Source organism: Perognathus longimembris, chromosome 9, assembly GCF_023159225.1.
Source record: "Perognathus longimembris pacificus isolate PPM17 chromosome 9, ASM2315922v1, whole genome shotgun sequence".
Lineage (NCBI taxonomy): Eukaryota > Metazoa > Chordata > Mammalia > Rodentia > Heteromyidae > Perognathus > Perognathus longimembris.
The window spans coordinates 64,282,060-64,308,590 of NC_063169.1; the positions used below are offsets into that span (position 1 = coordinate 64,282,060).

The 26,531-nt window shown below is 42.3% G+C and overlaps 2 protein-coding genes across 8 annotated transcripts; both read right to left on the reverse strand.

Moving 5' to 3' along the window:
- Positions 1-529: 529 nt before the first annotated feature.
- Positions 530-12,424, reverse strand: Fbxo5 (F-box protein 5). Its single transcript, XM_048354312.1, has 5 exons — positions 11,947-12,424; positions 4,449-5,163; positions 3,549-3,639; positions 2,182-2,361; positions 530-1,346 (listed from the first exon to the last, which is right to left on the reverse strand). The coding sequence occupies exons 1-5, from the start codon at positions 12,062-12,064 to the stop codon at positions 1,095-1,097; spliced, it is 1,356 nt and encodes a 451-aa protein (XP_048210269.1). The 5' UTR covers positions 12,065-12,424; the 3' UTR covers positions 530-1,094.
- A 5,771-nt stretch (positions 12,425-18,195) lies between these two features.
- Mtrf1l (mitochondrial translation release factor 1 like) lies at positions 18,196-24,443 on the reverse strand. Of its 7 annotated transcripts, none has more exons than XM_048354313.1 (7): positions 24,163-24,443; positions 23,480-23,559; positions 22,499-22,682; positions 21,910-22,073; positions 20,943-21,060; positions 19,589-19,725; positions 18,196-18,489 (listed from the first exon to the last, which is right to left on the reverse strand). In XM_048354313.1, the coding sequence occupies exons 1-7, from the start codon at positions 24,410-24,412 to the stop codon at positions 18,289-18,291; spliced, it is 1,134 nt and encodes a 377-aa protein (XP_048210270.1). In that variant the 5' UTR covers positions 24,413-24,443; the 3' UTR covers positions 18,196-18,288. The 7 variants fall into 7 exon arrangements, with proteins under 7 accessions (XP_048210270.1, XP_048210277.1, XP_048210271.1 ...); XM_048354320.1 differs by lacking the exon at positions 24,163-24,443 and adding an exon at positions 24,010-24,032; XM_048354314.1 differs by lacking the exon at positions 24,163-24,443 and adding an exon at positions 24,010-24,030 and having other exon boundaries at positions 22,499-22,657.
- Positions 24,444-26,531: the final 2,088 nt, after the last annotated feature.

Sequence of the window (26,531 nt, forward strand, 5' to 3'; positions counted from 1 at the left end):
ATGACAAGCAGGGAAAGAGTAAATTTCAATTAAAAACAAGCAGGCAGGAATTACTAGGTATCTTTCAACAATAAATGTTAATACAGTCTCAATTCTCCAATTAAAAGACAGACTAGTAGATTGGATTTAAAAATAACAAAACAAAACAAGGCCTCCTAGCTACTCATGAAGCTAAGATCTGAGGATCAAGGTTCGAAGCCAGCCTGGGGATGAAAGTTCTTGAGAGACTTTTATTATCAATAAGCAACACAGGAAAAAGATGGAACCATGGAGCTGTGGCTCAAGTGGTAGAGCGCTAGCCTTGAGCACTAAGAGGCTCGGGGATAGTAATCAGGCCCTGAGCAAAGCAAAACAAAGCAAAGCAAAGCAAAACAAAACAGGACCTGGAAAGTAAGACTGTGGTTCAAGTGGTAGTGCACTAGTCTTGAGTGAATAAGCAAAGGGACAGTGCCCAGCCCTGAAGTCCAAGTCCCAATACCAGCACTAAAGACCCAACTGTTGTTTCTGTAAGAACCACACTACACTGACAAAACTTGTAACAACTTTATTCATGACAATATTTATATATATACATATTTACTTTAACATAAAAAATATTTACACACATAAAAATGTAAACAGCCTTCAGAAATAGGAAAAACATCAAGATTTTAGAAAAGATAAGGTTTGGGGACATATACACACTGGAAAATACAGTTCAAGAAAAGTGACAAGACATTGACAAGTTGGTTTCAGAATGAACGTTGATTTGGTAAAACAAATAAAATGCTAAAATAGTAAATCAGATTGTCTAGGTAAAATTTCATCCTCTTCTTTTCCCATAACGTTGAATCAATTCTTTATTATATCAGGTAGCATCGCTGCTTTTTCTTAAAATAGTTGATTTTTTCAGTCTGTACTGAGGTATTTTAAATTCCTTCACATTAAATCGTAAAATATTTTAAGAGGTTGTTGCGTGCCCTCTATTAACTGGGAGAAAATAAATCCCAGGTGTTATATAAAACTGCAAAATACCATTCTTCTTATTCATAAAAACAAAACCTAATTTCTTTCTCTAACCATGATTATTCATTCATGATTGTTTTAGTAAAAGGTCACAATCTTCGTAAATTCTTTTTGCTTTTCTTAGTACCAGGTAATGGGCCAGTTTTACACGAGTCTTTTAAGAGCCTGCCATTTGGACAGTCTTTGGTGGTATGATAATCACATAGGCATCGTGTGCAATAATCGAACCCACAGCCTTCCCGTTTGCAAGTTGCACGCTGTAAATAGCAATCATATTTTGCAGGTGAATTACACCGAACACAGGCTTTGAGGCTTTCATTCTTTTTCAATGTTTTGGCCATCTGGGAGGGAAGAGGAAACACATACATTTTAGTAAGACAAAGTATGACTTCGTTAAAAAAAAAAAGGTACTCGTTGCCCTTCCCCCACCCCCCAAAAGAAACTCCCACCATAGCCTGTCAAGTACTGAAACTAAAGTAAAGGCACATGCCACTGGGTCCACCTGATTTCGCTTTTCATGCAGCCATCTGACTACTTCAAATCATGCACGCTGAGATGCATTTCCTAAATTAAGCTTGCAAAACAATCTACATTGGACAATTTTTAGTATATATCCCCCAGTGATTTGAAAACAAAATAGGAAACTTCCAGTTTCTGTAAGCCAGACCCTTTTCTGCTTTGCCCTCTTCCTGTTACAAAAGGTAGTGATTATAAAATTAGGATCTCCATGAATAATTTCCTAATAGTTCTAACTATGGTATAATTAAATTTAAATCCATAACAGTTGTCCTGGCTTACTAGAGAATATATTATGTTACATTTTGCTCTTTACTACTTCTCACATTAAGCCTTAACAATAAATGTCTCTACCTCCTCCCCCCCTTTTCGGATGCCAGTCCTGGGTTCTGAACTCAGGGCCTGGGTGTTTGTCCCTGAGCATTTTGCTCAAGGCCAGAGTTCTACCACTTGAGCCACAGGCCAACTTTTGGCTTCTTTTTTGGGTAGTTTCACGGAGGTAAGAGTCTCACAAACTTTCCTGCCCAGGCTGGCTTCGTGCTGTGATACTCAGATCTCAGCCTGCTCAATAGCTAGGATTACAGGCGTGAGCCACCAATGCCTGGCTTGTCCCATGTTTTTAAATTGGGCAATTAGACAAAACAATTTTTTTTTTTTTACCTCAGAAAATTCACTGTGTCGACTGTGAGTTGAACCTTTCTGATCGCCATGACTGGATACTTTGGCTTGAGTGTTTCTGGAAGGAACTTGGGTTGTTGACTTTTGAACAGAAGCTAAGGCAGTTCTGATAGTAACATATTCTCTGGTTGAAGCATGTGGTGAAAACTTTATCTTGTTTTCCTAAGTACAGAAGGTTCCATTTGGAGTTAAATTATTTTATTTCCTGCATTAATTCAATAGTTTAGCACTTTGGTTATCTTTCCAAATACAAGATAGGCCAAACAGGAATTGAATGGACTTATCCCTACAGGTAATTTATCATTACATGTTCAAACACAGCCCAACATCATGATGCGCACAGAAATTCAAATCCTACTTTGATAACTAATATCACTTTGCGTAATCTTCAAGACATGAATTATAACTATGAGCGAAAGGAATGAAAATTCTTCTCATCACCAGTAGGTGGCAGTAGCCACACTGTAATGCAACCTTAGAATTATGAACAGTTAAAAACCACCTGTTAGTTACATTTTCCATTAATAATAGTATGCCAATAAAAAAAAAACTGAACATGGAGAACACTTAAGCAATATTTATTCAAGTTCTACCTACACTTGGACTTCAGCCTATCCAACTCTACACTTTTAACCATTATTGACCTTGATTCTAATGATCATCCAGCCAATTATTTACCAAATGCATTTTTCTTCTACATTAAGAATCTTCAATATATTGATAATTTCCTTTTTTCCCCTGGTAATTGAAAAGGGTTTTTCAGTCCCTATTTGTTCTTAGTAACCAAAAAGTGCAAATACAAAGGCTTTAACACACACAAAAATAGCTCCCAAGATCAGCTGTGTGGCCTAAGAACTAAGTAATATCATGAATAACGTGTGTGTGTGTGTGTGTGTGTGCGCGCGCGCATGCGCGCGTGCTGGTAGTGATGCTTGAATCAGGCCCTCATGCTCTCACTTGGTATTTTTGCTCAAGGCTGGCATTCTACCACTAATGCCACTAATTCCAGCTTTTTCTTGGTTAACTGGAGGCAAGAATCTCATGGATTTATCTACCTGGGCTGGATTGCAACCATGATTCTCTCAGATGTCAGCCTTCGGAACAGCTATGATTATAAATATGAGCCACCAGCATCTGGCTACTTTCGAATTTTCTTCCTAGGGTGAATCCAAGAAATTCTTTCTCTAGTTTTGAATTTGGAGCCTTAATGAGTTCTACTGAAAGGCTACCCAGCCCTCATGAATTTCAAGAAGGCACCCTAGTTTGCCTGTTATTTCATTCCCATTTCTCATGGAAAAAGAGCAGTAGTAATATATCTTAACAGGAAAACATCAACTGCAAGGACTTACAAAGAATCTTTTCACTGCCTTCTTATAAGACTGGAATGCCCACTTGTCATTTTCTAGAATCTTCTTCCAAGTTGTGCTCACTTTAGACAAACTAGAAAATGATTAAAAAAGGAAACAAAGCGTCATGAGAATGCCAAGATGAATGTAGTTAAGAAAGTTAACAGTGCAAAAATGAAATGTCTATTAGCAGGATCTTCTCCCCTGAGTATATACACAATAACATTGCTTGCAGAACTGGGGCCCAAGGCACTACATGCTTTAAAGTTCCAAATCAAGTATTTCTAGTGTATCCAGATTAAGAGCAAGTTCATAGTACTTCATTTTTATTATCTGCGAAGACCTAGTCAGTAGCTAGCATTGTATTTATGATGCCATCTTTGATGAAAAATATAGACAAATTGAAAGTACTCTAGGATATACTATTTTTTCAACAGAAAAAAAAAGTTTTATATTAATTATCCTCTAAGCTAGCCAAAAATAAAAACCAATACTCATTTGTATCTTTCTCCTTAGCTGTTCCATAAGCCTTAGGGCCTGTACTATTAAAGCCATATATGCACAGTACCTGTAAATAATTGTTCACACATGAAAAAAGAAATGAACCCACTGGAGAGTTGAATTCAATCTAGTATAATCCGTTATTTCTCAAAACTACACAATCACTATAAAGGAACAGAAATCATACTTCAGTCATAATGCTTGTTAAACCTGAAAACTGGAACTAGGCTCTGGTTTTATAGATCTTTAAAGAGCAACTAATTAGACAAATGCTCCCATTACTACAATAGCAGCCAATCAAGCTATCATCCCATTTAACAATACTGTGAGATTACGCTGCATACACTAGTAATCCTGGGGCCCACTAACACTAATGCATGTACTCAAAGCTTTAAGACTTACCTGATTAAGTCCATCCCATTGAGCTGTGTCAAAATACTCGCTAGGAGGTGTCTGAGATCCCTTCGGAAGAGTTCACTGAGAATATCTACACACTCTAGGCCCATTTTTCTGCCAATTACATTCTGTAGCTTAAAATTTTCCCTGAATATAACCTCTTTTATCATTTCTCGATCTATTTTAGGATTTCGCTTGGCATTCTTTTTTAATGTTGAACAAACCACCTTTTCGAAATGTAGGACTGGCAGCAAGTTTCTGTCAGGGTAAGAGTCTGAGCTCTCAGTGGGCAGCAGGCAGGACTGCGGGCTGTGTCGGAAGCTCTCTTCCAGTGCAAGGCTACCCTCTTCATGTTCGCTGAGGCTTTGTTGAGTAAATGAAGAGTAGCCACTGTCTTCATAGAGTCTACTGGCCTCTACTTCTTCCAGGTCACTCAAACTGTTCAGTGTTGGTTGCACATGCTGGTTTTCTTTGTTATGTAGAGGTCTGCTTTTAGGTTCAAGTTCTACAACTATGGGGCTCACAACTGGTGATCCAATGTACGACAACCTTTCATAGTCTTTAGTGGAGTCTTTACAAGAACCTTCCAGACCCGGTGAGGTATAGGAATCTTGCCTTCCGCTGTCATCAGGTTTTGCCAGTTTAAATTCAGAATGAACAGGACTGCAATTAAAACCACACTTCATTTTGACAGAAAGAGTAGAACTTTCTTCTTTATAACCTACAAAGAGAACATAGAAATCACATGATACATTGTAATCTAAACAGGATCAATAGCCACCAAGGAAAGAATCCTTAAAGCTGCAACAAGTATATATATAGGGAAACCAATCAAAATTACTCCAGATTTCTCAGCAGAGACCATGAAAGCCAGGAGAGCCTGGAATGAGGTATGCCACACCCTAAAGAAAAATACCTACCAACCAAAAATCCTGTACCCAGCTAAACTCTCATTCATAGTGGAAGGTGAAGTAAAAGTCTTCCACAGCAAGGAAAAAAAAGAAACAATATTATCTCCACCAAACCAGCATTACAGAAAATCCACAAGTATTGCCTACATGTTGAAAATCAACAAGATCACGATACAGACAGAGAAATGAACCCCAAATAGAAAACCAGATTATTAGAGCAAGAATTGGGAAGACACAGCCCTTAAAAAAGATAGACATAATAAAAGGAACAATCACCTCTCAATCCTAACTCTCAATATTAATGGACTCAACTCTCCAGTTAAATGACATAGACTCACAAGTTGGATAAAAAAATCAAGATCCATCTTTCTGCTGCCTCCAAGAGACACATCTAGCCAGCAAAAGCAAACATAACATCTACAGAATATTCCATCCAGCAACACCAGAATATACATTCTTATTGGCAGCACATGGAACATTTTCCAAAATAGATCACATTTTAGGGCACAAAGCAAATCTGTACAAATTCAGAAATATTACCAGCTCCTTTGGGACACAGCAAAGGCAGTACTCAGAGGAAAATTCATAGCTGAGTGCCCATATCAACAAACTGGAGAAATCTCAATTCAACAACTTATGGAAGCACCTTAAGCTACGTGAAAGAGAGCAACAAGCCAAACCCCAAGCCAATAGATGGAAGCAAATGATTAATCAGAATTAAATGACTTAGAGTCAAAGAATCAACAGAGTTGGTTCTTTGAAAAAAATTAACCAAATAGACAGACCCCTAGCAAATCTGACCAAAAAATGAAAACAGCACACCCAAATAAACAAAATCAGATGAAACTAAAAACATCACAACAGAAACAACCAAGATTCAGAATATAATAAGGGAATATCTTGCAAACCTATATGCTAATAAATTTGAGAATCTAGAAGAAATGGACTAATTCCTAGCAAAAACTGATATACCCAAACTTAACCATGAAGATTTAAGCCTACTAAACAGACCCATAAAAATGAGGGAGGAGGTAACAAAGTTGCATAGGAAATGTACTTACTTTATATAGGAAATTGTAACCCCTCAGTACTTCACTTTGACAATAAAGAAAAAAGAAACAAAAGAAAAACAGACTCATAGCCAGCAATGAAATAGAAACTGCAAAAAGAGATCTCCCATTTAAGAAAAGCCCAGGTCTAGAGGGATTCACAGCAGAATTCTATAAGGCCTTCAAAACAGAACTCACATCAATATTTCTGAAACTCTTCAAGGAAATTGAAAGTGAAAGTTCGCTACCAAATACACTGGATGCGATGATGCCAGTATAACCCTTATCCCCAAACCAGACAAAGACTCATCAAAGAAAGGGAAATATAGACCCATTTCCTTGACGAACATCAGTGCAAAACTTCTCAACAAAATTCTGGCCAATTGACTTCGACAAGTCATCAAGAAAACCATACAGTATGATCAAACTGGATTCATTCCAGGGATGCAAAGCTGGTTCAATATATGCAAGTCAATCAACGTAATCCACATCAAAAGGAGCAAGGTCAAGAATCACATGATTAATTTCTTTAGATGTGGAAAAGGCGTTTGATAAAATCCTGGATATTGTATATTGTGTATTAGAACTAGGGAAGGAGAAGGGAATACCAACACTGAAAGACAAAGGATAAAAAGACCAATACTGAAAATGAGGGAAGAAATAACAAGTTGGCTAAGAATTGTACTCATTGCCTTACACAGAAAACTGTAATCCCTCTGTACTTCACTTTGACAATAAAGAAGAAAAAAAGAACACAGCTTTGACTTCTTAGTGGTATGATTCCCAACACATTCCAACTTTTTTTTTTTTGGCCAGTCCTGGGCCTTGGACTCAAGGCCTGAGCACTGTCCCTGGCTTCTTTTTGCTCAAGGCTAGCACTCTGCCACTTGAGCCACAGCGCCACCTCTGGCCATTTTCTGTATATGTGGTGCTGGGGAATCGAACCCAGGGCTTCGTGTATAGGAGGCAAGCACTCTTGCCACTAGGCCATATTCCCAGTCCCCCAACTTCTTAATTTGGGCTATATAAGGACCTAATTGCTTTACACTTGCACAGCAATACATATTACCTATTAAGTTATAAAATTACCTGTTTAATAATTACTGATAAATAACAATATTATGTATAAATATTAGTTAAATAATGTAAGCATAAACATGTATTATTCATAAAGTACTTCAGAACAGCTTGCTTCTGAATCTATAGGTACCATCACTTAACTGTTTGAAAACAAATGTGTGCTATGACATGTCTAAAGTAATGTTTATTTCCTAGACTTGAAGTAGGCGTAACAAAAAAGAAAGCCTCCTGTAAAGTAATATGAGCTTTAGAAAAAGCAAGAAAAGCACTACCTGATTCCCAGTTTCAATTCTGACTGGGTAGCAAGTTGACCAATTGATACTACCAATAAGTCAACTGTAATTATTCCTAGAACATATTATCCAGTAGAAGTCATAATTACTAATTCAAATTCAAGCTTAAACCCCCCCCCCACATCAGGCCAGGGTTCATTTCTCTCACTTGTCCGCTGAGAGCCACAGCTCAGTGAAAAGGAACATCTGGCCAATGGGTCCTTGTAAGGCCATGGAATCATTTGGTACAAGACTGGATATGCACAGGGGCTTCTCCTTGGCTGCCTACCTGTATTAAAAACTTGGTAAGGTCTGTAAGAATGGCAAATACCCAAATGGCTCTTGGCAGAGAAAAAGTTCCCCACCCTAGACCATCAGGGTTTTTTGTCAGGCAGGAGGAGCTAAAAAGGTCATTTGATGAAGGACCTGAGGAAAGGCCAATGCTGAGAAAGAATACAGGGATGGGTTCAGGAAAATCACTTGGCTTTGCTGAAGGCAGAGTAGGAACAGACAGTAATGAAGACATGATCTGATCTAACAAGAAAGCCTCAGGTTCTACAGCTCCAGCTTGAGTATGAACTTTATTTGCTGCTTCAAATATGCCTCACTTAACATCCCTCCTGAAGCTGAATGCGTAGATAATACTATATCCTATTAGTGAATGAGCATACTGTTTCTTATATATGAGATACTGGAAATCTATACATTATTTTACTCGGGGAAATTTTTGGGCAAAATTAGAAAGGGATTATCTTCTGTCAAGTAAACTTAAAAGGTGGAGATAACGTTAACTCCCTAATGTCTACTTGAGTCAAGCTGCAGTCCTTCCTGCTGCCTGTAGAAAGCTCAGGCTCAAACCTAACTCTAGAAGAAAGTGGTTCTCTTCTAGAGTTGTTTTTTTTTTCTTCTTTTCCCTATTCTTGCCTCAATCTTCTTTCAACGTTTTTTTTGATCAAGGCAGTCATTTTAAACAAAATTATTCAAATAACTTTTATTTTAAACGTTGACAATACCATTATCTCCAAATACTTTGCCCTCATAACGTGTTGAGGTACAACAGGTAGAAATTACCCTATTTCTACAATGCAGTATATTGAAGCTAGGTCACTGGCCAAGCATTTAAGAGGGCCAAACTATTCTTCTGACTATACAGCCAATGTTCCTTCACCTGGCAATGAAGTGTTTTGGTAACATAGGTCTACTCACAAGTGAACACAATGAAGACAAAGAATACAAAAACATGTTTCTTTTTGGGTGCCAGTGGCTCACACCTGTAATGGTAGCAACTCAGGAGGCTGAGATCTGAGGATTGTTTGAAGTCAGCCCAGGCAGAAAGGTTCACTTATCTCCACTTAACTACCAAAAAAGCCAAAGTGGAGCTGTGGTTTAATGGATAGAGCTCCGGCTCTGAGCCAAAAATCTACAGGACAGTGCCCAAACCCTGTGTTCAAGCCCCACAACTAGCACAGAAAACGACAAAAAAAAAAGTTTCCTACTGTATTAATGACATTAGGATTTGTACTCTCTCATGGGGAATCCCACCTTACACTTAGTTACCATTATCTCAGTATAGCCCTCTCCCTTCACCTTTGTCAAATTTGCTCATCTTATTCTACACTGGCATCATGGAATGGTTGTAGATGTTTTAAAATGTGAAATGAATGCAATGAACAAGTGTTTCTTAACCATCTGATTAAAACATGTATTCCTATCACTAACCCAGCAAAATGAAGAAAGGGAGATTACCTGTCCCTTAATCTTAGACAAATGAGGGTCAAGAGTCTAGTTTATCATTCAATTCATTTATCTAATACCAGATTAGAGGGCATAGAAGACATTCTGCAGAAATGATCTCTTAGAGAGACATAATTCTTCTAGAAGGTGACACACTTCAGGAACCTCAGGAAGCCATGTACAAAGTATCTGCGGAGTAGTAGGGCTTGCAACTTCGCTATGAGACAACTAAAGTGATATATAGGCTTGCAGGGTAGGCCAGGCCCTTGGTTTGTTCTAAGTGGAAGAGATATTTGGTTCACAGTTTGTAAAGATCACTAGCAGCTGTGAAGAATGGGTTGCAGGAAGGAATGATGTAAAGTAAGCTATCACAGAGCTTCAGCAAGTTGGGAACCAGGGATCTGGATAGCTGCAGTGGAAATGAACATAATTCGATAGATTCAAGGTCTATTAAGTGAACAGGTAGAGGCAAAATTAGTTTGCTGATGTAGTAGATGGGAACGATTAAGTAAAAGTTGAAGTAAAAAATACCTTGGGGTTTAAAACTTCACATTAAATACAATTTACTGAATTGAGGAAGTTGAAGGAAAGCCCTTTAAAATCTGTTTGCCCTACCCCTAATAGGGGAAAGAAAGAAAATCTGGACTATAAGCATAAGCGTCACAAGGGACACACATTCACAAACAATATTTATACATTACTTCATTGTTCCCAATAAGTAGTAAGATACAGCATACTACAGTACAAACTTAGAAATCAGATCTAAAAAAATCCCAGGTCAGCCTTTTGTCTACCTTTACCAGTAGTTAACTCACAGAAAAAAAATGACATTATAGCAATAAATTAGTTTGATCTTCCATTACATTTTCAAGTATAGATCTAACATTCCATATTAAATACTGTAATACTACAGTTAAAGTTACAAGGTTTAAAAATGTTCACAATTCTTCCATTATGTTAATCAAGTTTCAGTCTCCAGTACCTAGAGACAACCATGTGGCCAAGATTAGAAAAGGGCATTCCTTATCTTAAAGAATTTAAAGCCAGTTCTCTGCATAATCCTCAAACAACAAAAAAAGGCCTATTTCCCAAAATATCTGGGCCCAGTAATTTTAAATCTTGACATTTCTTGAAGCCTGTAAGGAGTGGGGGAGGGGTACAGAAAGTGGAGGCACCAAATACTTCCTGAGGAAGGCAATAAAAGACAGTGAAGTTAAAAAGAAAATCCCACCACCCTTCAGAATTTGAGGGAGTGAAACAGGATTCAGAAGCTGCTTCTACAAATAAAGTCAACTTGTTAAAAAAATTAAGTATTTGGGGGCAGGGTCCCAAGCCTTGATTCCTTTTGTAATAAAAGTATTACTAAAAGATATCAAATTGCTTGCGGTTTTTTTCCTTCTCATTTTCTTGGTCACTTGCAAGGTAAAATAACTATGTTAAGATTTGGCTTTGAGATTGCAACAAAGAACCAAGAATAAAGGTTAGAGGGCCTTTCCCCTTTCACTTAAACTTCTGAAATTAAAAAAAAAAACGAAAGAACCATCCAGTTCTTCAGGAAAACTGGGGAGGTAAAAGCTTTCTAATTCTCACATCATCAGCTAAATACTATGTGCAAATCCATGGTTTTGTATTAAAAAAGCATTTTTTTAAGCCTTTCAGGCAACCAACCACGGGGCCTGGAAATTGAATTCTTTAGGGAAAGGAGGGATACTTTAAAAAAAAAAAGAGGGAAAACACGTCTTCCTTTGGATGTCCTCACTGACTCTGATCGGATGAGGAGGGGGTGTCTGCATTTGGCGGGACTAGGCCAGGAGACCCTTGCAGGTCGCAGGGGTGGGTGGGCCGTCCCCCGAGGGCGCGGACACGCGGAGCCCGGGCGGGAGATAACCGCGAGCTCGATTTCCCGCGCCCGCCAGCAGCGCGGGGAACGCAGCAAAGTCAGGGAAAACCACCTAGGATGCGGGCGCAGGGTCGAAGCCCGAGGGGCGGAGGTGGGGAGCGGGGAGGGAGGGAGGTGGGGGATACCGGCCGCCGCCGACCCCGGCCCCGACAGGGCGGGAGCGGATGGGGGAAGGGAAGGGGCATTTGGCGCCCATTCGGGAGGGAGGGTGGGGATAGGTGATCTTCCCCGGGGGGGAACCGCGGCGCTCGGCGCGGCTGCAGCCCGCAACGCCCCGGACTGGGAGCTCCCCGCCACCCCCCTCCACCGATGGACACGGGCAGAGGAATCCCGGGGTCCGCCAGCCCACCGGGCACCCCGCACACCCGGAGCGTCCCCTCCGGAGCTCCTGCGGATCCCGGTCTCCCCTCCCTCCGACTCCAGGGCCACGGCGGCCGCCGCGATGCCCCGGCGGTGCCCGCGCCAGACCCGGCAGGACGAGGGGACCACCGATGACTAGGGGCATCGGTGGCGAGGCGCCTCCACCCGCACCCCCAGAGACGCGCGCCCCGCACTTACTTCCTGAGGGGCGAAGGCGCCCGGCGGCGGTGACGGGGCTGGAGCCGCACGAGCACGAGCAGCAGGAGCAGGAGCAGGAGGGTGACCGGGCGATGCAGCTGCACGGCCGCCGGCTCATGCCAGGGGTCGCCGGGACCGCCTCACGTGAAGGAATCGCGGTGGCTCTGCAGGCCGGCCGCTTCTCAGACCTGAAACTCTTAAAAGGCGCCAGCTGGTACTTTTAAAATCTTTGAATTTGGTGCCCAAATCCGAGCGACCCAATGGGGAGCGCCGTTCGTACGCGCGAACCAATAGGAAGGTAGTGGGCGGGGACTCTCTCGGCTCCGTCCAATCAGAAGCCGCGAAGGCGGGGCCCAGCCCCGAAGCTCAGCCCCCTTCCGTCATCTGGGCTCCAGGCTACCCGGAAAGATGCTGCGGCGGAGGCGGGGTCTCTGAGGGTCGGAGCCCGCCGCCGGGCCACACGCGGAGGGAGCCTACCACGCATGCGTGCAGCCGCCGCCGCGCTCCCCTCCGCCGTCTCCGGAACCGGCCTTCTGAAAGTGCTAACTTCACCCTGCAGGCATCTCCGGCTTCTGCTGGTGGTGCCCTTCTTTCTTCGGCCATTTTACAAGTGAGAGGCTGGCCAGCGACGACTCCGGAGGTCCGGGATGAAAGACTTTCCGGAAGGCGAGCCCTCCCCCTAGTCTCGGCAGCCCGCCTCTCTAGGATTTAGGCGCGCTCCTCACTCCCTCCTAAGCTCGTCCCGCCCACGGCCCGGTACTTCCGCGCAGGCGCTGTAGGTAGGCGGCGGCCGCGGGCTTGGCGGGTTGGCGTCTGCGCACTGGCGCCGCGCGCTTCCCTCCGAGGGCGGGGCGGGGTGGGGTAGCGGACCGAGCGCGGGCTGGTAGCGGGGCGGAGGTGCGCCCGGCTCCGGGCGCGCGGGATTGCGGCCGCCCAGTCGCGTGGGCCTTCGGGCGGGGCTGAGGGTGGGGCCCCGTCCCTCCTGGTGAATCGGCGGTTCTTGTCTTCGCAGACACTGCAGAAACGTTCAATCAGCCCCGTGGCTGCGATCCTGGCTACTCGGGAGGCTGAGATGTGAGGATCGCGGGTTCAAAGCCAGCCCGGGCGCTCCGAGTGGGAGCCCGCTGGCCTTGAGCACTGAAGCGCAGGCAGGCCCTGCCGGGGTTCAAGCCGCCAGACCTGCAGACAGACAGACAGACACACTGGACCTGCAGACAGACAGACACACACACACCAGATCTGCAGACAGACACACACTCACACCCCGGAGCTGCAGACACACACACCAGACCTGCAGACAGACAGACACACAACACACTCACACTACCCTGCCTTGAATACTGAAGCCCAGGCCCACGGTCAAGCCTCCAGACCTGCAGACACAGACAGACAGACACACACACACCAGACCTGCGGGGAGACACACACTCCCCTGCCTTGAGCACTGAAGCCCAGGCTCTGCCAGGGTTCAAGCCGCCAGACCTGCACACACACACACACACACACACACCACCCTGCTTGGTTGAGTTGGCGAGCCCCGAGCATTAAAGTATTGTCTCAGTTGTTACTATTACGCGTGACACTGGACTTTCCCCCGCGTTGGTGTTGACACAAGCTCCGGACTCATCCTCTGCCCACCACACCGCGAAGCGGGAACACGCCGGCTCCCAGATCTTAGCCCCTCCCCAGCCCCCGCCCCCTGGCAGGCCCTGGGAGCACAGGCACACACCTCCCTTTTTTGTGTCAGCCTTTCAGTTAGTGTTCAATCTCAGTGGTGAGTCCCCGCGGGAGGCGGGTTTCATGGGTCTTGGAAGGGCTGCGTGGATGGGCCGTTATTTTAAAGTTGACACAGTGGCTGTGTTTGCATTCGATTTCATTTGTTTCAAATGTTGCATCCAGGGCTGGAGGCGTGGCCTACGTGGTAGAGCCCCAGCCAGCCCCAAACAGGCCAGGGAGATTGCAGTCCCCAAGCAGCCTAGAGCCAGAGCTGGCCCGCGAAAGACAAAAGCTACAAAACAGAATGTTGCATCGGAGTAGTATCAGTCTTGTGGAAGTTCCATCAGGGCGTTAAGTTCTGCACTCAAGACACATGCTCTTATTCTAGCCCGGTCCTGATTCTAAGTCCTAAGCTACACAAAATATAAACAGCCCTATGACTTTTTCCATACAAATGAGAAAGAGAATACCGGTAAGGGAAAAGAGATTAAAGAAGAAAAAATACACTATAGTAGGGTAGAAAATGGAGATAGATTAAGGACTTGGGTGCTCAGGAAAATTTCAGAATCGCTGAGCCACCTGAATTGAGCTGGCAACACAAGCCTCTATAATCTAGATGGAAGGCTAGCAAGTGTGGTACACCGCATTAAGGAAAGAGAGGTCAGAGGTAAACCAGATCTTGTAAGATCTTTTAAGTTTCCATGTGAAGTCTAGAGGGATTTTTTTTTTCTGATAATGCTCTGTAGTTGTAAGAATTTAGCAAGATGCTTTGTTGAGTTACTAAAATCATAATAGGTTTCTCTTATGTGCTGGTAAAGGTTACTATTAGCATTTAATTCTCAAAATGATTTTAGGGTTATGTCCATTTTATGATGGTTGTTAAAAGTTAACTCTCGCTGTGGTAACTAGACTTTCACAACTGCTGAATGGAGTTCATGGACTTTGAGTCCTGCAGACCTGGAAGATCCCTGAGGAGCAGTTGATTGCCCTTAGAACCAAGAGGTCAAACTCCTGCAGGAGGGGGATTCAGAAGCTGGTGGCTAAGGTCTACAATCCTAATTACTCAAGAGGCTGAGACCCGAGGGTCACAGCTCAAAGCCAGCCAGCCAAAGCCGTGATTCTTTATCCCATTCCAGCATGAAGCTGGAATTGGAGGAGCAGTTTGTATAGGGTGTCAGTATTGAGCAAAAGCCAAGAAAAGCCCAAGGTTCTGAGTTCAAGCCCCAATATAAACGTGTGTGCGCGCACGTGCACACACACACACACGGAGTGAACTTTCCTGTTAGACTAGGGCATGATACAGGTAATTACTATCCTATTTAACTTTAGGTCATGTTTAACACCTCTTCTATCTTCAGATATAGAGATGAAAAATACTAAGGTGCAATTCTTGCTTCTTACAACTTTTCTCTTTATGGAGCACCTGACATGTTGTCAAGCACATTTCTTTATCCTCTGTTAGCACAAAGTGTCAGCTCCTAGCAAACATTTCTAGACCTTCCTTTCCTCCAGGCCCCCACTTCTCTAGTCTTCTCAGAAGAGTTACACATAACTAAGTGCCATGGACAAATAAGAAAACCTTTGAGAGAAAACCTTTTTTTTTTTTTTTTTTTTTGGATTTTTTGCCAGTCCTGGGGCTGAGCACTGTCCCTGGCTCCCTTTTTGCTTAGGGCTAACACTCTACCTCGAGTCACAGGTGCCACTTCCAGCTCTGTGTATGTGGTGCTAAGGAATCAAACCCAGAGCTTCATGCATGCGAGGCACACACTCTACCGCTAAGCCACATTCCCAGCCCCGAGAGAAACCTTTCATAAGGATTTTACTAGCTTGGCTTTAAGATCATTTTTGAATCTAAATTCTTTTTTTTTTTTTTTTTTTTGGCCAGTCCTGGGGCTTGGACTCAAGGCCTGAGCACTGTCCCTGGCTTCTTTTTGCTCAAGGCTAGCACTCTGCCACTTGAGTCACAGCGCCACTTCTGGCCATGTTCTGTATATGTGGTGCTGGGGAATCAAACCCAGGGCCTCATGTATATGAAGCAGGCACTCTTGCCACTAGGCCATATCCCCAGCCCTGAATCTAAATTCTTTTTAGTTCATATAGTAACTCAAACTTGTCTTACCTGTCACTTTTTACACTACCGACATCACCACAAAGCATCATTTCAAGTCTAGCTGTATATATGTGCATATGTGTATACATAATGTATATATAATAAATGTCAAAAGGGAGTGAGTAGGTAAACTGGTTACTTCTAAGCTCTAGCCTCCAGTTTGCAAGAAACTATGGATCTGAACAAATTAAATAACATTATAACTATCTAGCTCCTTAAATGCACTCTGCACTACCATGAAAAAGGCCTATAGGGCAATAGGAACTGGCAGCCTGTTCTAAATTAATCTGAGAAACCCACCAAAATTGAACCATAATCTTTTTTTTTTTTCTTTTGCCAGTCCTGGGTCTTGGACTGAGGGCCTGAGTGAGCACTGTCCCTGGCTTCTTTTTGCTCAAGGCTAGCACTCTGCCTCTTGAACCACAGCGCCACTTCTGGCCATTTTCTATATATGTGGTGCTGGGGAATTGAACCCTGGGCTTCATGTATAGGAGGCAAACACTCTTGCCACTAGGCCATATTCCCAGCCCTGAACCATAATCTCTACGTGGACCTTTGTGTGAAGAAGCAGTTCTAACACATTTGGGGGAGAACTAGAGAAATTTGAATTCTTGAGTATTTAAATAAACCCCAGTACTGGCACAAGAAAAAAAAACACAAAGGTATTTGGGGCAGGAGAAAACAAGGGAGGGGGTAACATGTTCAACACGAATTTTATGCATAACTAACCCCTCTGTATATCATCTACAAGAAAAAAAGGTATTTCGGATTTACAGTGAATTTTGTTATGTGATGAATGCCATTCATGGAAAATTAAGTCTGAAATATTAAGGGTGCAATGAAAACATTTGCAATTTCTTTCCAACATTAACCAAATATGAAAACATACTATTGCAAGTAAGCAGTAAGTGTGCTTTTGCCATTTAAATTTATTGTCTTGGAGCAACACATTCACCACCATTACACAGACAGGCCTTGTCTTTGTCCATTTGTGTTGCTGTAACAGAATACTGAGTAGGAAATTTATAATGAACAAATTTCTTAAGAGGTCTACAGAGTACAAAGCTCAAGGTCAAGGCACTGTCACTTGCTGTCTGCTAAGGGTCCTTTTGCCTTCTCATTTGGCAGAAGGGCAAGCTAGCCAGATGTTGCAAGACTTTTATTTTGCTGGTCTTGGGGCTTGAACTCAGGGCCTGGGTGCGATCCCTGAACTTTTGCTGAAGGCTAGGCTTTTGCCTTTAAGGCACTGCTTTAATTTCAGATTTTTGGTGGTCAATTGGCGACAAGCCTCTTGATGACTTTCCTGCCTAGGATGGCTTCAAATGAAGATCCTCTGATCTCAGCCACCTGAGTAGCTAAGATTACAGGCATGAGCCACCAGCACCTGGCTTAAAGACTTTTCTAAGGGCATTAACACCACTCACAAGGATGAACTCTCATGACTTATTGTAGGAGCTGTGGTCTTAATACTGTCACACTGGCCACATCTAGATTTTGGAGCATATACGTTCAGACCGTAGCAAGATGTGCATTTCTTCTTAACCAGCCGGGACCATAATAAGCTTTGTCAGTCCAGGGTAATGGGAGGCATGGTGCAAGCAGAATAATTTCTCTTCATTTCTCCTATTTTGTGACATGGCTACTAGGGACAACCCTGGAGCACTAATTTTTTTTTATCCATTTGGCCAGCCATGGACACCCACATATTTGGTAACGCTAGTTACTCTGGGTATTTCTGAGGGAGCTCTAAATGGAACTAATACTTAATCAGTGATTTTCATGTCAGTGGATTTCAGCCAATCAGCTGAAGGTCCATATAGAACAAAACTAGCCTCCTCTCTAAGCAAGAGAGAGCTATGGAGTGTATTCTTCCTGGGCCTCTAACATACTTTTCCACTGCACATTTGGCCTCATCAGTCTCAAGAACAGGAGTCAATTGTTGCAATAAATCTGTATATACCCTGTTAGTTCTGCTTCTCTGGAGAACCAGAGACAGAAATCCAGGAGGCTCACCATCTACTTTTGTTCACACATTGACAGGAGGCTTGTTTTCCAGTCCCTAAGGGTCTGACTTCTCAATTACAAGTCTTGTTCAGCAACTGCGCAGCAGCACTGGCTCAGAGCAAGCCATGGTGAATCTGCAGTCACATGCCCTAACTGGCCAGCCTCCGCTATGAGGCACAGAATCCCACTTTAAATGTATGCTTTTGCTGCAGTCTTGCCCAGTCCTAGGGTATTATCCACGCTAGTAATTCAACATTTACCTTTATACCCTCTTAATCATTAATTCTATTAGCAGACAATTAATAACATGGTTTGCCTCCTAAGACCCTGTATTTAGTATCTTGTTTCTATCATTTTAAATGAATTTTTTCACAAGTGAAGCCAAATTTTCTTCATCCATTAGATGTCTTACATAAAAATAATTTCTCCAAGATTTATGTATTTACACATAACACAACTTGCTATCAAAATGTCTTAATCTATATTATAAAAAGCTTGAATAACAAATCAACTTAGTCTTTTTTGGAAATTATTTCTACTAAGGATTCATAATCAGCATAGTCCTTCAGTGACTGTATGAGTTCATCCAGCAGACAGTCTCCTTGCATAAAAGCTTCCAGATTGTGCAGAGATTTGTTTATTCTATGATCTGTGACCCGGTTCTGTGGAAAATTGTATGTTCTTATTTTCTCTGACCTTGCTTTAGTTCCAACCTAAATATGTAAGAAAAGACAGGAGATGTAGTTAGATTCAGACAACTTAAGCTTACAAGTTCAGCCAACTTCAGTACAAAGTTCTTGATGTACAATAACTCACAATGCTAGAGCCAAGTTTTAAAATTACTAGGTCCCCAAATAACATAGGGTTCATATGATAAAGAAGCAAAGAAATGTGGCTTTTAAAATCAGACAAGTTAATGTTTACATCCTCTCTGAAAATTCCATGCTCTGACGTTAGGCAATTTACTTGAACTTTAAACTTCCATTTTCATATTTGTAAAATACAATTACTACCTCCCACACAATGAAAGCTGGAAGACAGATGATATGTAAGTAGTAGATAAATCTCTGTGAATGAATATAGTCATCTTGAGGATGACAAGGTGATACATGCCCCCATATTGAGAAGTCTTACAAGGACTCTGTAAGGTAAAAAGTGGCAACTAGAAAATAAGATCAGCTTGCTTTCCAGCTTTCTTGCTTCCATAATTTCAAGAAAGTAAAAGTGAATGGGGTCAGCCACTGTTAGCTCACACCTGTAAACCTACTCAAGGGGCTGAGATCTGAAGATTTTGATTTGAAGCCACCCTGGGTGGAAAAGTGTGAGATTCTGATCTTCAATAAACTACCAAGAAAGCCAATAGAAACTGTGACTCAAGTGGTATAGTGCTAGACTTGAGCAAAAGCAGCTTAGGGACAGCACCCAGGTCCCTAGTTCAAGCTCCAGGACTAGAATTTTAAAAACATATTTTTTTTTAGTGAAAAAGTACGGGCACCACCGCGGTGACTCATGGCTGTAATCCTAGCTACTCAGGAGGCTGAGATCCGATCCGAGGATCGCAGTTCAAAACCAGCCTGGGCAGGAAAGTCCGTGAGACTGATCTCCATTTAACCACCAGAAAACTGGAAGTGGCAGCACTGTGGCTCAAAGTGGTAAAGCCACGAGCCTTGGGCTGAAGAGCTCAGGGACAGCACCCAGGGCCCATGTTCCAGCCCCATGACCACCACGACCACGACCACCACCACCACCAAACAATCCTCAATTAACCAGGGAACATTTTATATTCCTCAGAAGCATCAAGGTTCGATTTACCTGGACTTTCCTAGCATTATATCTTTTACTTGTTTCTTCCTCCAGATGCATGCTGTACAGCTTTGCACGCAGCTTTTTCATAGCTGTTTCTTTGTTTTGCAGTTGTGATCTCTCCTGTTGACACTCAGAAACAATACCTGAATAGTGTTAGGAGTATGAAAAAATTGTATTTATTGTCAAGGAATATTCCTTTCTCATCCTTTTTCTGCTACCTGGAGAGAAAAACAGGCCTCTAACCTAACGACTTAAAGCTTAAATAATTTTGTAAACCATATTAGACCTTAAGTTTGAGCTATAACACAAAGCATTTCCATATTCAAAGCATACATAATAAAACATTTAGATTTAACATAGTTTGCCCATATCCTCAGATTAAAAAAAGCTACTGAGGAAAAACTATATATAAAGCATACACTATATATACAGTATAAACATGTACACAGTATACACTAAATAAAAGGGCTGGAGGTGTGGTTCCAGTAGTATAGCTTGCTAGCAAGCATGAAACAAAGTGCTGAGTTCAAACCCCAGTACAACCAGTTAAAAATAAATTATAGAACTTGAAATTCGAAATCCTATTACTACAGGTAACAATGTTTTTATTTTTTTCTTATTATCAAACTAATGTACAGAGAGGTTACAGTTTCATTTGTTAGGCATTGGATACATTTCTTGTACTGTTTATTACTCCTCCCTCATGTTTTTTGAGGATTTATTTTGCCTCTATTCCACACCTGAAAACATATACCCTCTGCTATTTTTTTGAAAAATTTGAAGTGTGTCTTAATGCCATCTTGGAACAAGTAGTATTTTTTTTTTTAATTAAGGTTTTGTCTTAGCTGGTTGTACCACTTGCTTTTTGAGAGGCATACTTACAGGGCAGGGAAAAATGCCAAGCAGGTGATTGAATAATTAAAACACCACAGGAGACAACGTAGGTCAGTTTGACTGGGATTCTTTGTACCAAATGAGCTGAGCAATGTGACTGAAGGAATTAAAAGTTTTGTTTTTGAAATTTCTTTTTAGTTTATATTGCTTGGTCAAACTGGCTTACAGTGTCTGTGTTCTGGGTGGGAAGTCCAATACTTCCATTTTCTCAAAGGAGTCTATGTTATCCTCTCCCCTAAGCGGTTAAGACCAGTGATTCAGAGCACAGTCCGAAATGGAAATCCACTCAGAAACCCCCACTTCTGTCTGGCTGTGCCAAGTATGAGTTATAGAATCTAAATAACCCAAGTGATTAGCAATAGTCCTTATATTCCTTTGGTAACAGGTCTATTTCAGCAAAAACTAGTCAGATCCTTTAGAAATGGGTTTCTCTCCAAATGTTAAAGTAGCAAAAATAAGTACTCACCTGTTGGAAGATGAAGTATGCGGACAGCACTGTCTGTGGTGTTTACATGCTGACCCCCAGCTCCACTGGCTCGTTTAGTGTCAATTCTCAAGTCTTTAGGATTAATCACCAGATTAATCTATGAGGAAATATTTAGGATTTGAAATTCTGTGTTATCTGTATTCCTTCTAGGAACTATGGACTGCAGTAAGACTGCTAGGATTCCCTAAACCTTATGTTCCTCCACACAACCACAATTGCTAGAAGCAACATATAGCTGACACGTGGTCCTCAATCTCTGACCATCTCCAAGAAGCTTAAATCAAAGTGACTCCAGCCATTTACTCTGTCTCTTATAACATTCCTTCTCTAGGCTTCTTACACACCCAGACCTAGAAAAAAAATTTTATCAACTCTTTTAGAGAACCCAAGTAGTATGTTTTCTCAAAATAATAGAAACTCTCAAACTTTCTTCTCAAATCATTCAACTAATTTCTGAAAAACAAAAATTTCCTATCACACTTTTCATGAGAAGGAAAATCAAGCATAACAAAAATTCTGTTTTCTTATAAATACTGGCTGAGACTTTACTTTGTGAGGATAAAATACACTCAGTAAAAACACTAATAATATGTTTTCACTTTAACATGACCAAGTTATGAAACAGTAACTTTTTTTAAAAAACAATGGTCCTGGTACTAATAATACCTGGGAGCCAGTCATACAAATCATTCTGAGGACAATCAGCCTGTTCTGCTTTACCTAGGAAGATGGTCTCACAATATCTATGCAAGAGTGGCTCATTTGTATATTTAATTCTTATCATTTGCTGTCAAGTTACATTTTCGTGCTAATATATAATAAACTGTCAACAGCAATGCAACATATGTGAAAACACCAAAAGGTTAGACAAAACAGACATTAATTTCGTTACACTCTTGAGTAAGGCTGGTTCAAGGTAAACGTTCTGCTAAGTCCAGAATATTACCTCAGTAGGTTGGGGCAAGATTGCCACTGTCATGGTGCTGGTATGGATGCGGCCTTGCTTCTCAGTTTTTGGCACTCGTTGTACTCTGTGCACCCCTCCTTCATACTTCATGTGTTTATAGGCGTCTGGTCCCCCAATGCTGGCAGACGCATGTCTAAGGCCACCTTGGAAATACAGGGAAAACAGAAGTCTTTTTAGTACTTCTGTCACATATAAACAATTGACCATCACATCTACCACTTTGAAATATATATATATCCACAAAAGAAGATAATCACAGAGTGCAAACCATTAGCATGTCTATCATGTTCACTGCTTTAATATGTAATCTTTACTGCTTACAACTGCTAAACACACACATATGGTGCAAACTGACAAAGCTAAATGACTTCTTTAAGGACTATTATTAGTGATTGATTATTTCTGAATGACTATCAGCAGGCCTTTTAATATTAAGTAAAATATTAAGTAAATAATGAATATAACATTGATTTGACTTGCTGACAAGTAAGTTCAAGTCTTGCTCCTAAGATAAGTGTGGATGAATTAAATTAACACTCTATGAAAACAAACTGACTGGTTTACTGACCTATTTCACTTTGAAAGTATTCCAGGATTTCAAAATGCCATCTTTTAAATGAAGCATATTGCTGATACATATCAAACATCTCTGCGGTAAACAACATTGCCTCCTGACCCCCAACTCCTGCAGTTACCTCCAGGATCAGATCATTTTCATCTGTTTCTTCTGAGGGAACCAAAAGTAAGACAATCTGTAAATTAAAAAGAGTATTGCCCCTGCTATAATAAAGATTTAAAACTTAACCTATGACAAATTTCTCTGAGGAATTCATTTAATGCTGCAGTTTAATACTGTTCAATCATCTTAATATTAGAAATGAATAGCTTCCACAAAATATTAATGATACTATAAATGCTATAAAATTCAACTAAAACTTGCAGGCTTATTTCTTCTTGGAGTTTTTAGTATGCTTTATATCAGTCTATTCGGTGAATAGGAATTAAGTGCTTTTGAATAGAGTATTACACCTTATGTAGGATAGGAAAGAAAAACAAAAGCACTCAAGTTTCACTTGGGTTTCTTTCAGCTTTTTTAATATGGAAGAGAAAACGTGTCAGAATTGGCTAATAGTACTGGGCACAAAGATTGAGACATAATTACCATATGCTCTGACTCTGTAACATCTCTATCCTTCACTTTTCTATTCCCTTAAAAAACTTAAGAGGGAAAATGGACCAATATTTTACTGCCCTTCCAGAAAATGCTAACAATGTGGTATTTGTTTTAGCATAACAGAACCAGAGGAAGTATGTCTTTGTCTGCATTAAAGATCTTGTTTACAGTTAGTGGCAATAATTTTACAATGCATGGATATGTCAAAACATGATATTGTATATCTTTGATATAATTTCTGACAACTACAATAGTGTAAAGATATAGTACCAAATTTATTTTTAAAACTAAGCTAATTACTTCTTATTTTACGAGCATCTAATAAAGTACAAAAATAGTAATGGCATTAGTGCTTAAATTCCACAAACACCATACCTGGTGCTTCAACTGACTTATTTCCTTTTGACACAAAGCTATTTCATTTTCCGCAAGTTTCCGTAGATCTTCATTCTCATCTAAGGAAAGAGGTACAATTACATCATCATGAACAATGCTACATTGCCGACAGACTGTAGGAGATTTATTATTGTGGCTGAAGGGCATTCTGTCTTCTCATAACGGCCTAAGAGTACTTGATACACTAACTTTCATAAGCATGCAACTATGAAGCTAAAACGCCCATGAAGACGACTAAAGAAGCTAAACTTTGCTAACATTTCGCCCCGACGCAACCTTCACAGTACGGAACTGAGTTTCCCGCTCCGGCTCCACCACAGCACACGAAGGCATAGAGCTGTGGGCCGCGTCCCACCCTAAGGACGTGGGGCCGCCGGGCGGTGCGGGGGGGGGGGGGCGCGGCTGCCCAGGCGGCGGCCGGGTGAAGGGGGCGGAGGAACTGCGCAGAGGCCGCCGCGGAGCCCCCGGGCCCCGCCGCCTCAGCCCCTCCGGGCCCGGCCCGGCCTTACCGCGCAGCAGGGCCTCGGTCTCGCGCAGCCCCCCGGGCCCCGCCGCCTCAGCCCCCCGGGGCCCGGCCCGGCCTTACCGCGCAGCAGGGCCTCGGTCTCGCGCAGCCCCCGGGCCCCGCCGCCTCAGCCCCCCCGGGCCCGGCCCGGCCTTACCGCGCAGCAGGGCCTCGGTCTCGCGCAGCTCCCGCTCTCTCTCGCTCAGGAGCCGGGCCGCAGCCACCAACTCGGGCCCCCGGCCCGGGAACTGGGCTTCCGGGCGATCCAGGAAGGTCCTCAAGGGCCCGCCGCGGGCGAACAACTCCTCCAGCTGCGGACTGCCGCAGCTGAGGGCCCGGCGGGGCGGGCCGGGCGACCGGCCGGCGCGCAGACACCGGGCAGCGCCCCACAGAAGCCGGCAACGCATCCCGCCCCCCACCACGCCGACGCCAGGCTACACCGGAACCGGCGGCGGTCGAAGGACCTCAAGTCTCGCGACATTGCATGGACTACGAGATCAGGTAGGGAATTAGCTCCGCCCCGTCCAGTGTCCGGTTTTAAAGGACCAACCGGAAGCACTGGTGAGCACTTCCGGAAAAGCACGGGAAAGATGCTGAGGGTCCTGCAGACCCAAAGTGGAGGGGCGGGGCGCGAGCGAGTGGGCGGGCCCAGGCACCTGGCACCTCCTCTAAGCCCAGGTAGGCCTCGCCTGCCTGTGCGGGCGAGAGCTGGCCGGGGAAAGCTCCAGATGGCTGCTCCCCACTCTGAGAGGATCTGTTCACAGAGCCCTGGGTGGTCACCGCATGACCACACATGCCTGTTTATCAGGAATGGAGTTTGAACTCACATCCTCTCTCTGCTTGCTAGACAGGTGCTCCTACAACCTCAGCCTCTACTACAGCTTCTGCTTTAGTTATTTTGCAGATAGAAGAATCTCTGCAATGTTGCCCAGACCGGCTCCAAACAGCAGGAATGCTGACAGCATATCAGATCCAAGATAACTCCTTACATAGGTAGAATTAGAGGGTCTAATACTGGATGAGATATATAGCTCTCCTTTTTGCCCTGTCTGGTGTGGAACCACAGTCTTTCTGTATTTGTATTTTCTACAGGGAGTGCATTACGTTTGTATTCATGAGGAAATAGCAAGCATTTCTAAGACAACCATTGAGGGATGAGACAAAACCTACATCCCGCCCTTCATCTGCTACGTAATCTTAAACGCTTCTTCCAAACGATTCATTTTCTCACCTGCCGGTACATTCTCTTATTGTCAGAATTTGTTGCTGTTGTTGTTCAAGAGGGTGAGTGGATCCATGACAATAAACTAATATAACAAAGTTTCAAAGATCTTCCTTTGGGCTGGGGTTGTTGCTCAGTAGTGGAGGGCATTGCCTGAGCTGTGGCTTCAATCCCAGGAACACAATGAAAAATAAAGATTTGCCTCTGGTAGCCTTACTACCTACCCCTCCCCGCCACTCCACCACTCTGCTCCCAATGGCACCTGTGGATAGGTCCTGCGAATACTGAAGTTTATTGTTGGTACAAAGTTCTCACAATTGTCAAAAGGCTTGTTCACAGCCCACCAGGGAAATGGGTAATAAGCACAACCAAAATATTCCTGGAGATGCAGGGGGCTCAGTCTTGGAATTCCTACTACCTAATTGATTTGGATAGATCTATTAAGTGGTGTTTCACTGCTCAGTATTTGGAGGAATGATGTACTAAAAGACCTTCTAATTTGTTCTTTGTACAAAACAATCATGTGGTCTTAAGAGAGAAAGTATTCTTCAGTCATCTAACAAACTATCAAGCGTAAATTTCTACTAAACTGAATTTCCTTTGTTGCTCTTACTACTACTGTATATACAATTGCAAAATGAATTGTAAAAAATGATATACCTGGAGTAATAGAAAACAAAAGTAGTTTTGCTACTTAAAACCTCAACTAATTACAAGGATACTTCCTTGTAGTTTGTATATTTCTGTATTCAAGTTCGTGCAACTTCATAAGAATGCTTTGCTGTAAGATAAAGTTGAAATCCATTTAAACTTTTATCTTGAGTATCAGGACTTCCTGGTTGATTATATCTCTATGAGTAATGGTTACTCCCTAATTCTAAACTCCTATGTAATTTTTGTACCCAAGAGATAAATGGTGAGAGTAATTTGAATTCAGCACATTCCTCTCAGCTGAATTCTGAAAATGTAAGTTGTTTGAAGAATATGTTTTCATTTATAAGGGGTACAAAATATCAATACTTATAGAGCAATGTAAAGCGTCCATTGGGAATTTTATTTTCCCTCAATGCACAAACAATTTAAACAACATGTGTGAATGTTTTATTTCTATAGAGTTACTTTAATGATGAAACAGTAACTTTTCTAAATATACATTGAAATCTTTTATTAATCCAAATCATTTTAAGAAAGTTAATGTAATGCATATGCATTTTACAATATCCAGGTTTCCATAATGTAGTTAAATGAAAACAGCTGTTGTTTGACTTGCTTAAAAATCCAAAATATACTTAGAGACTTCTGAA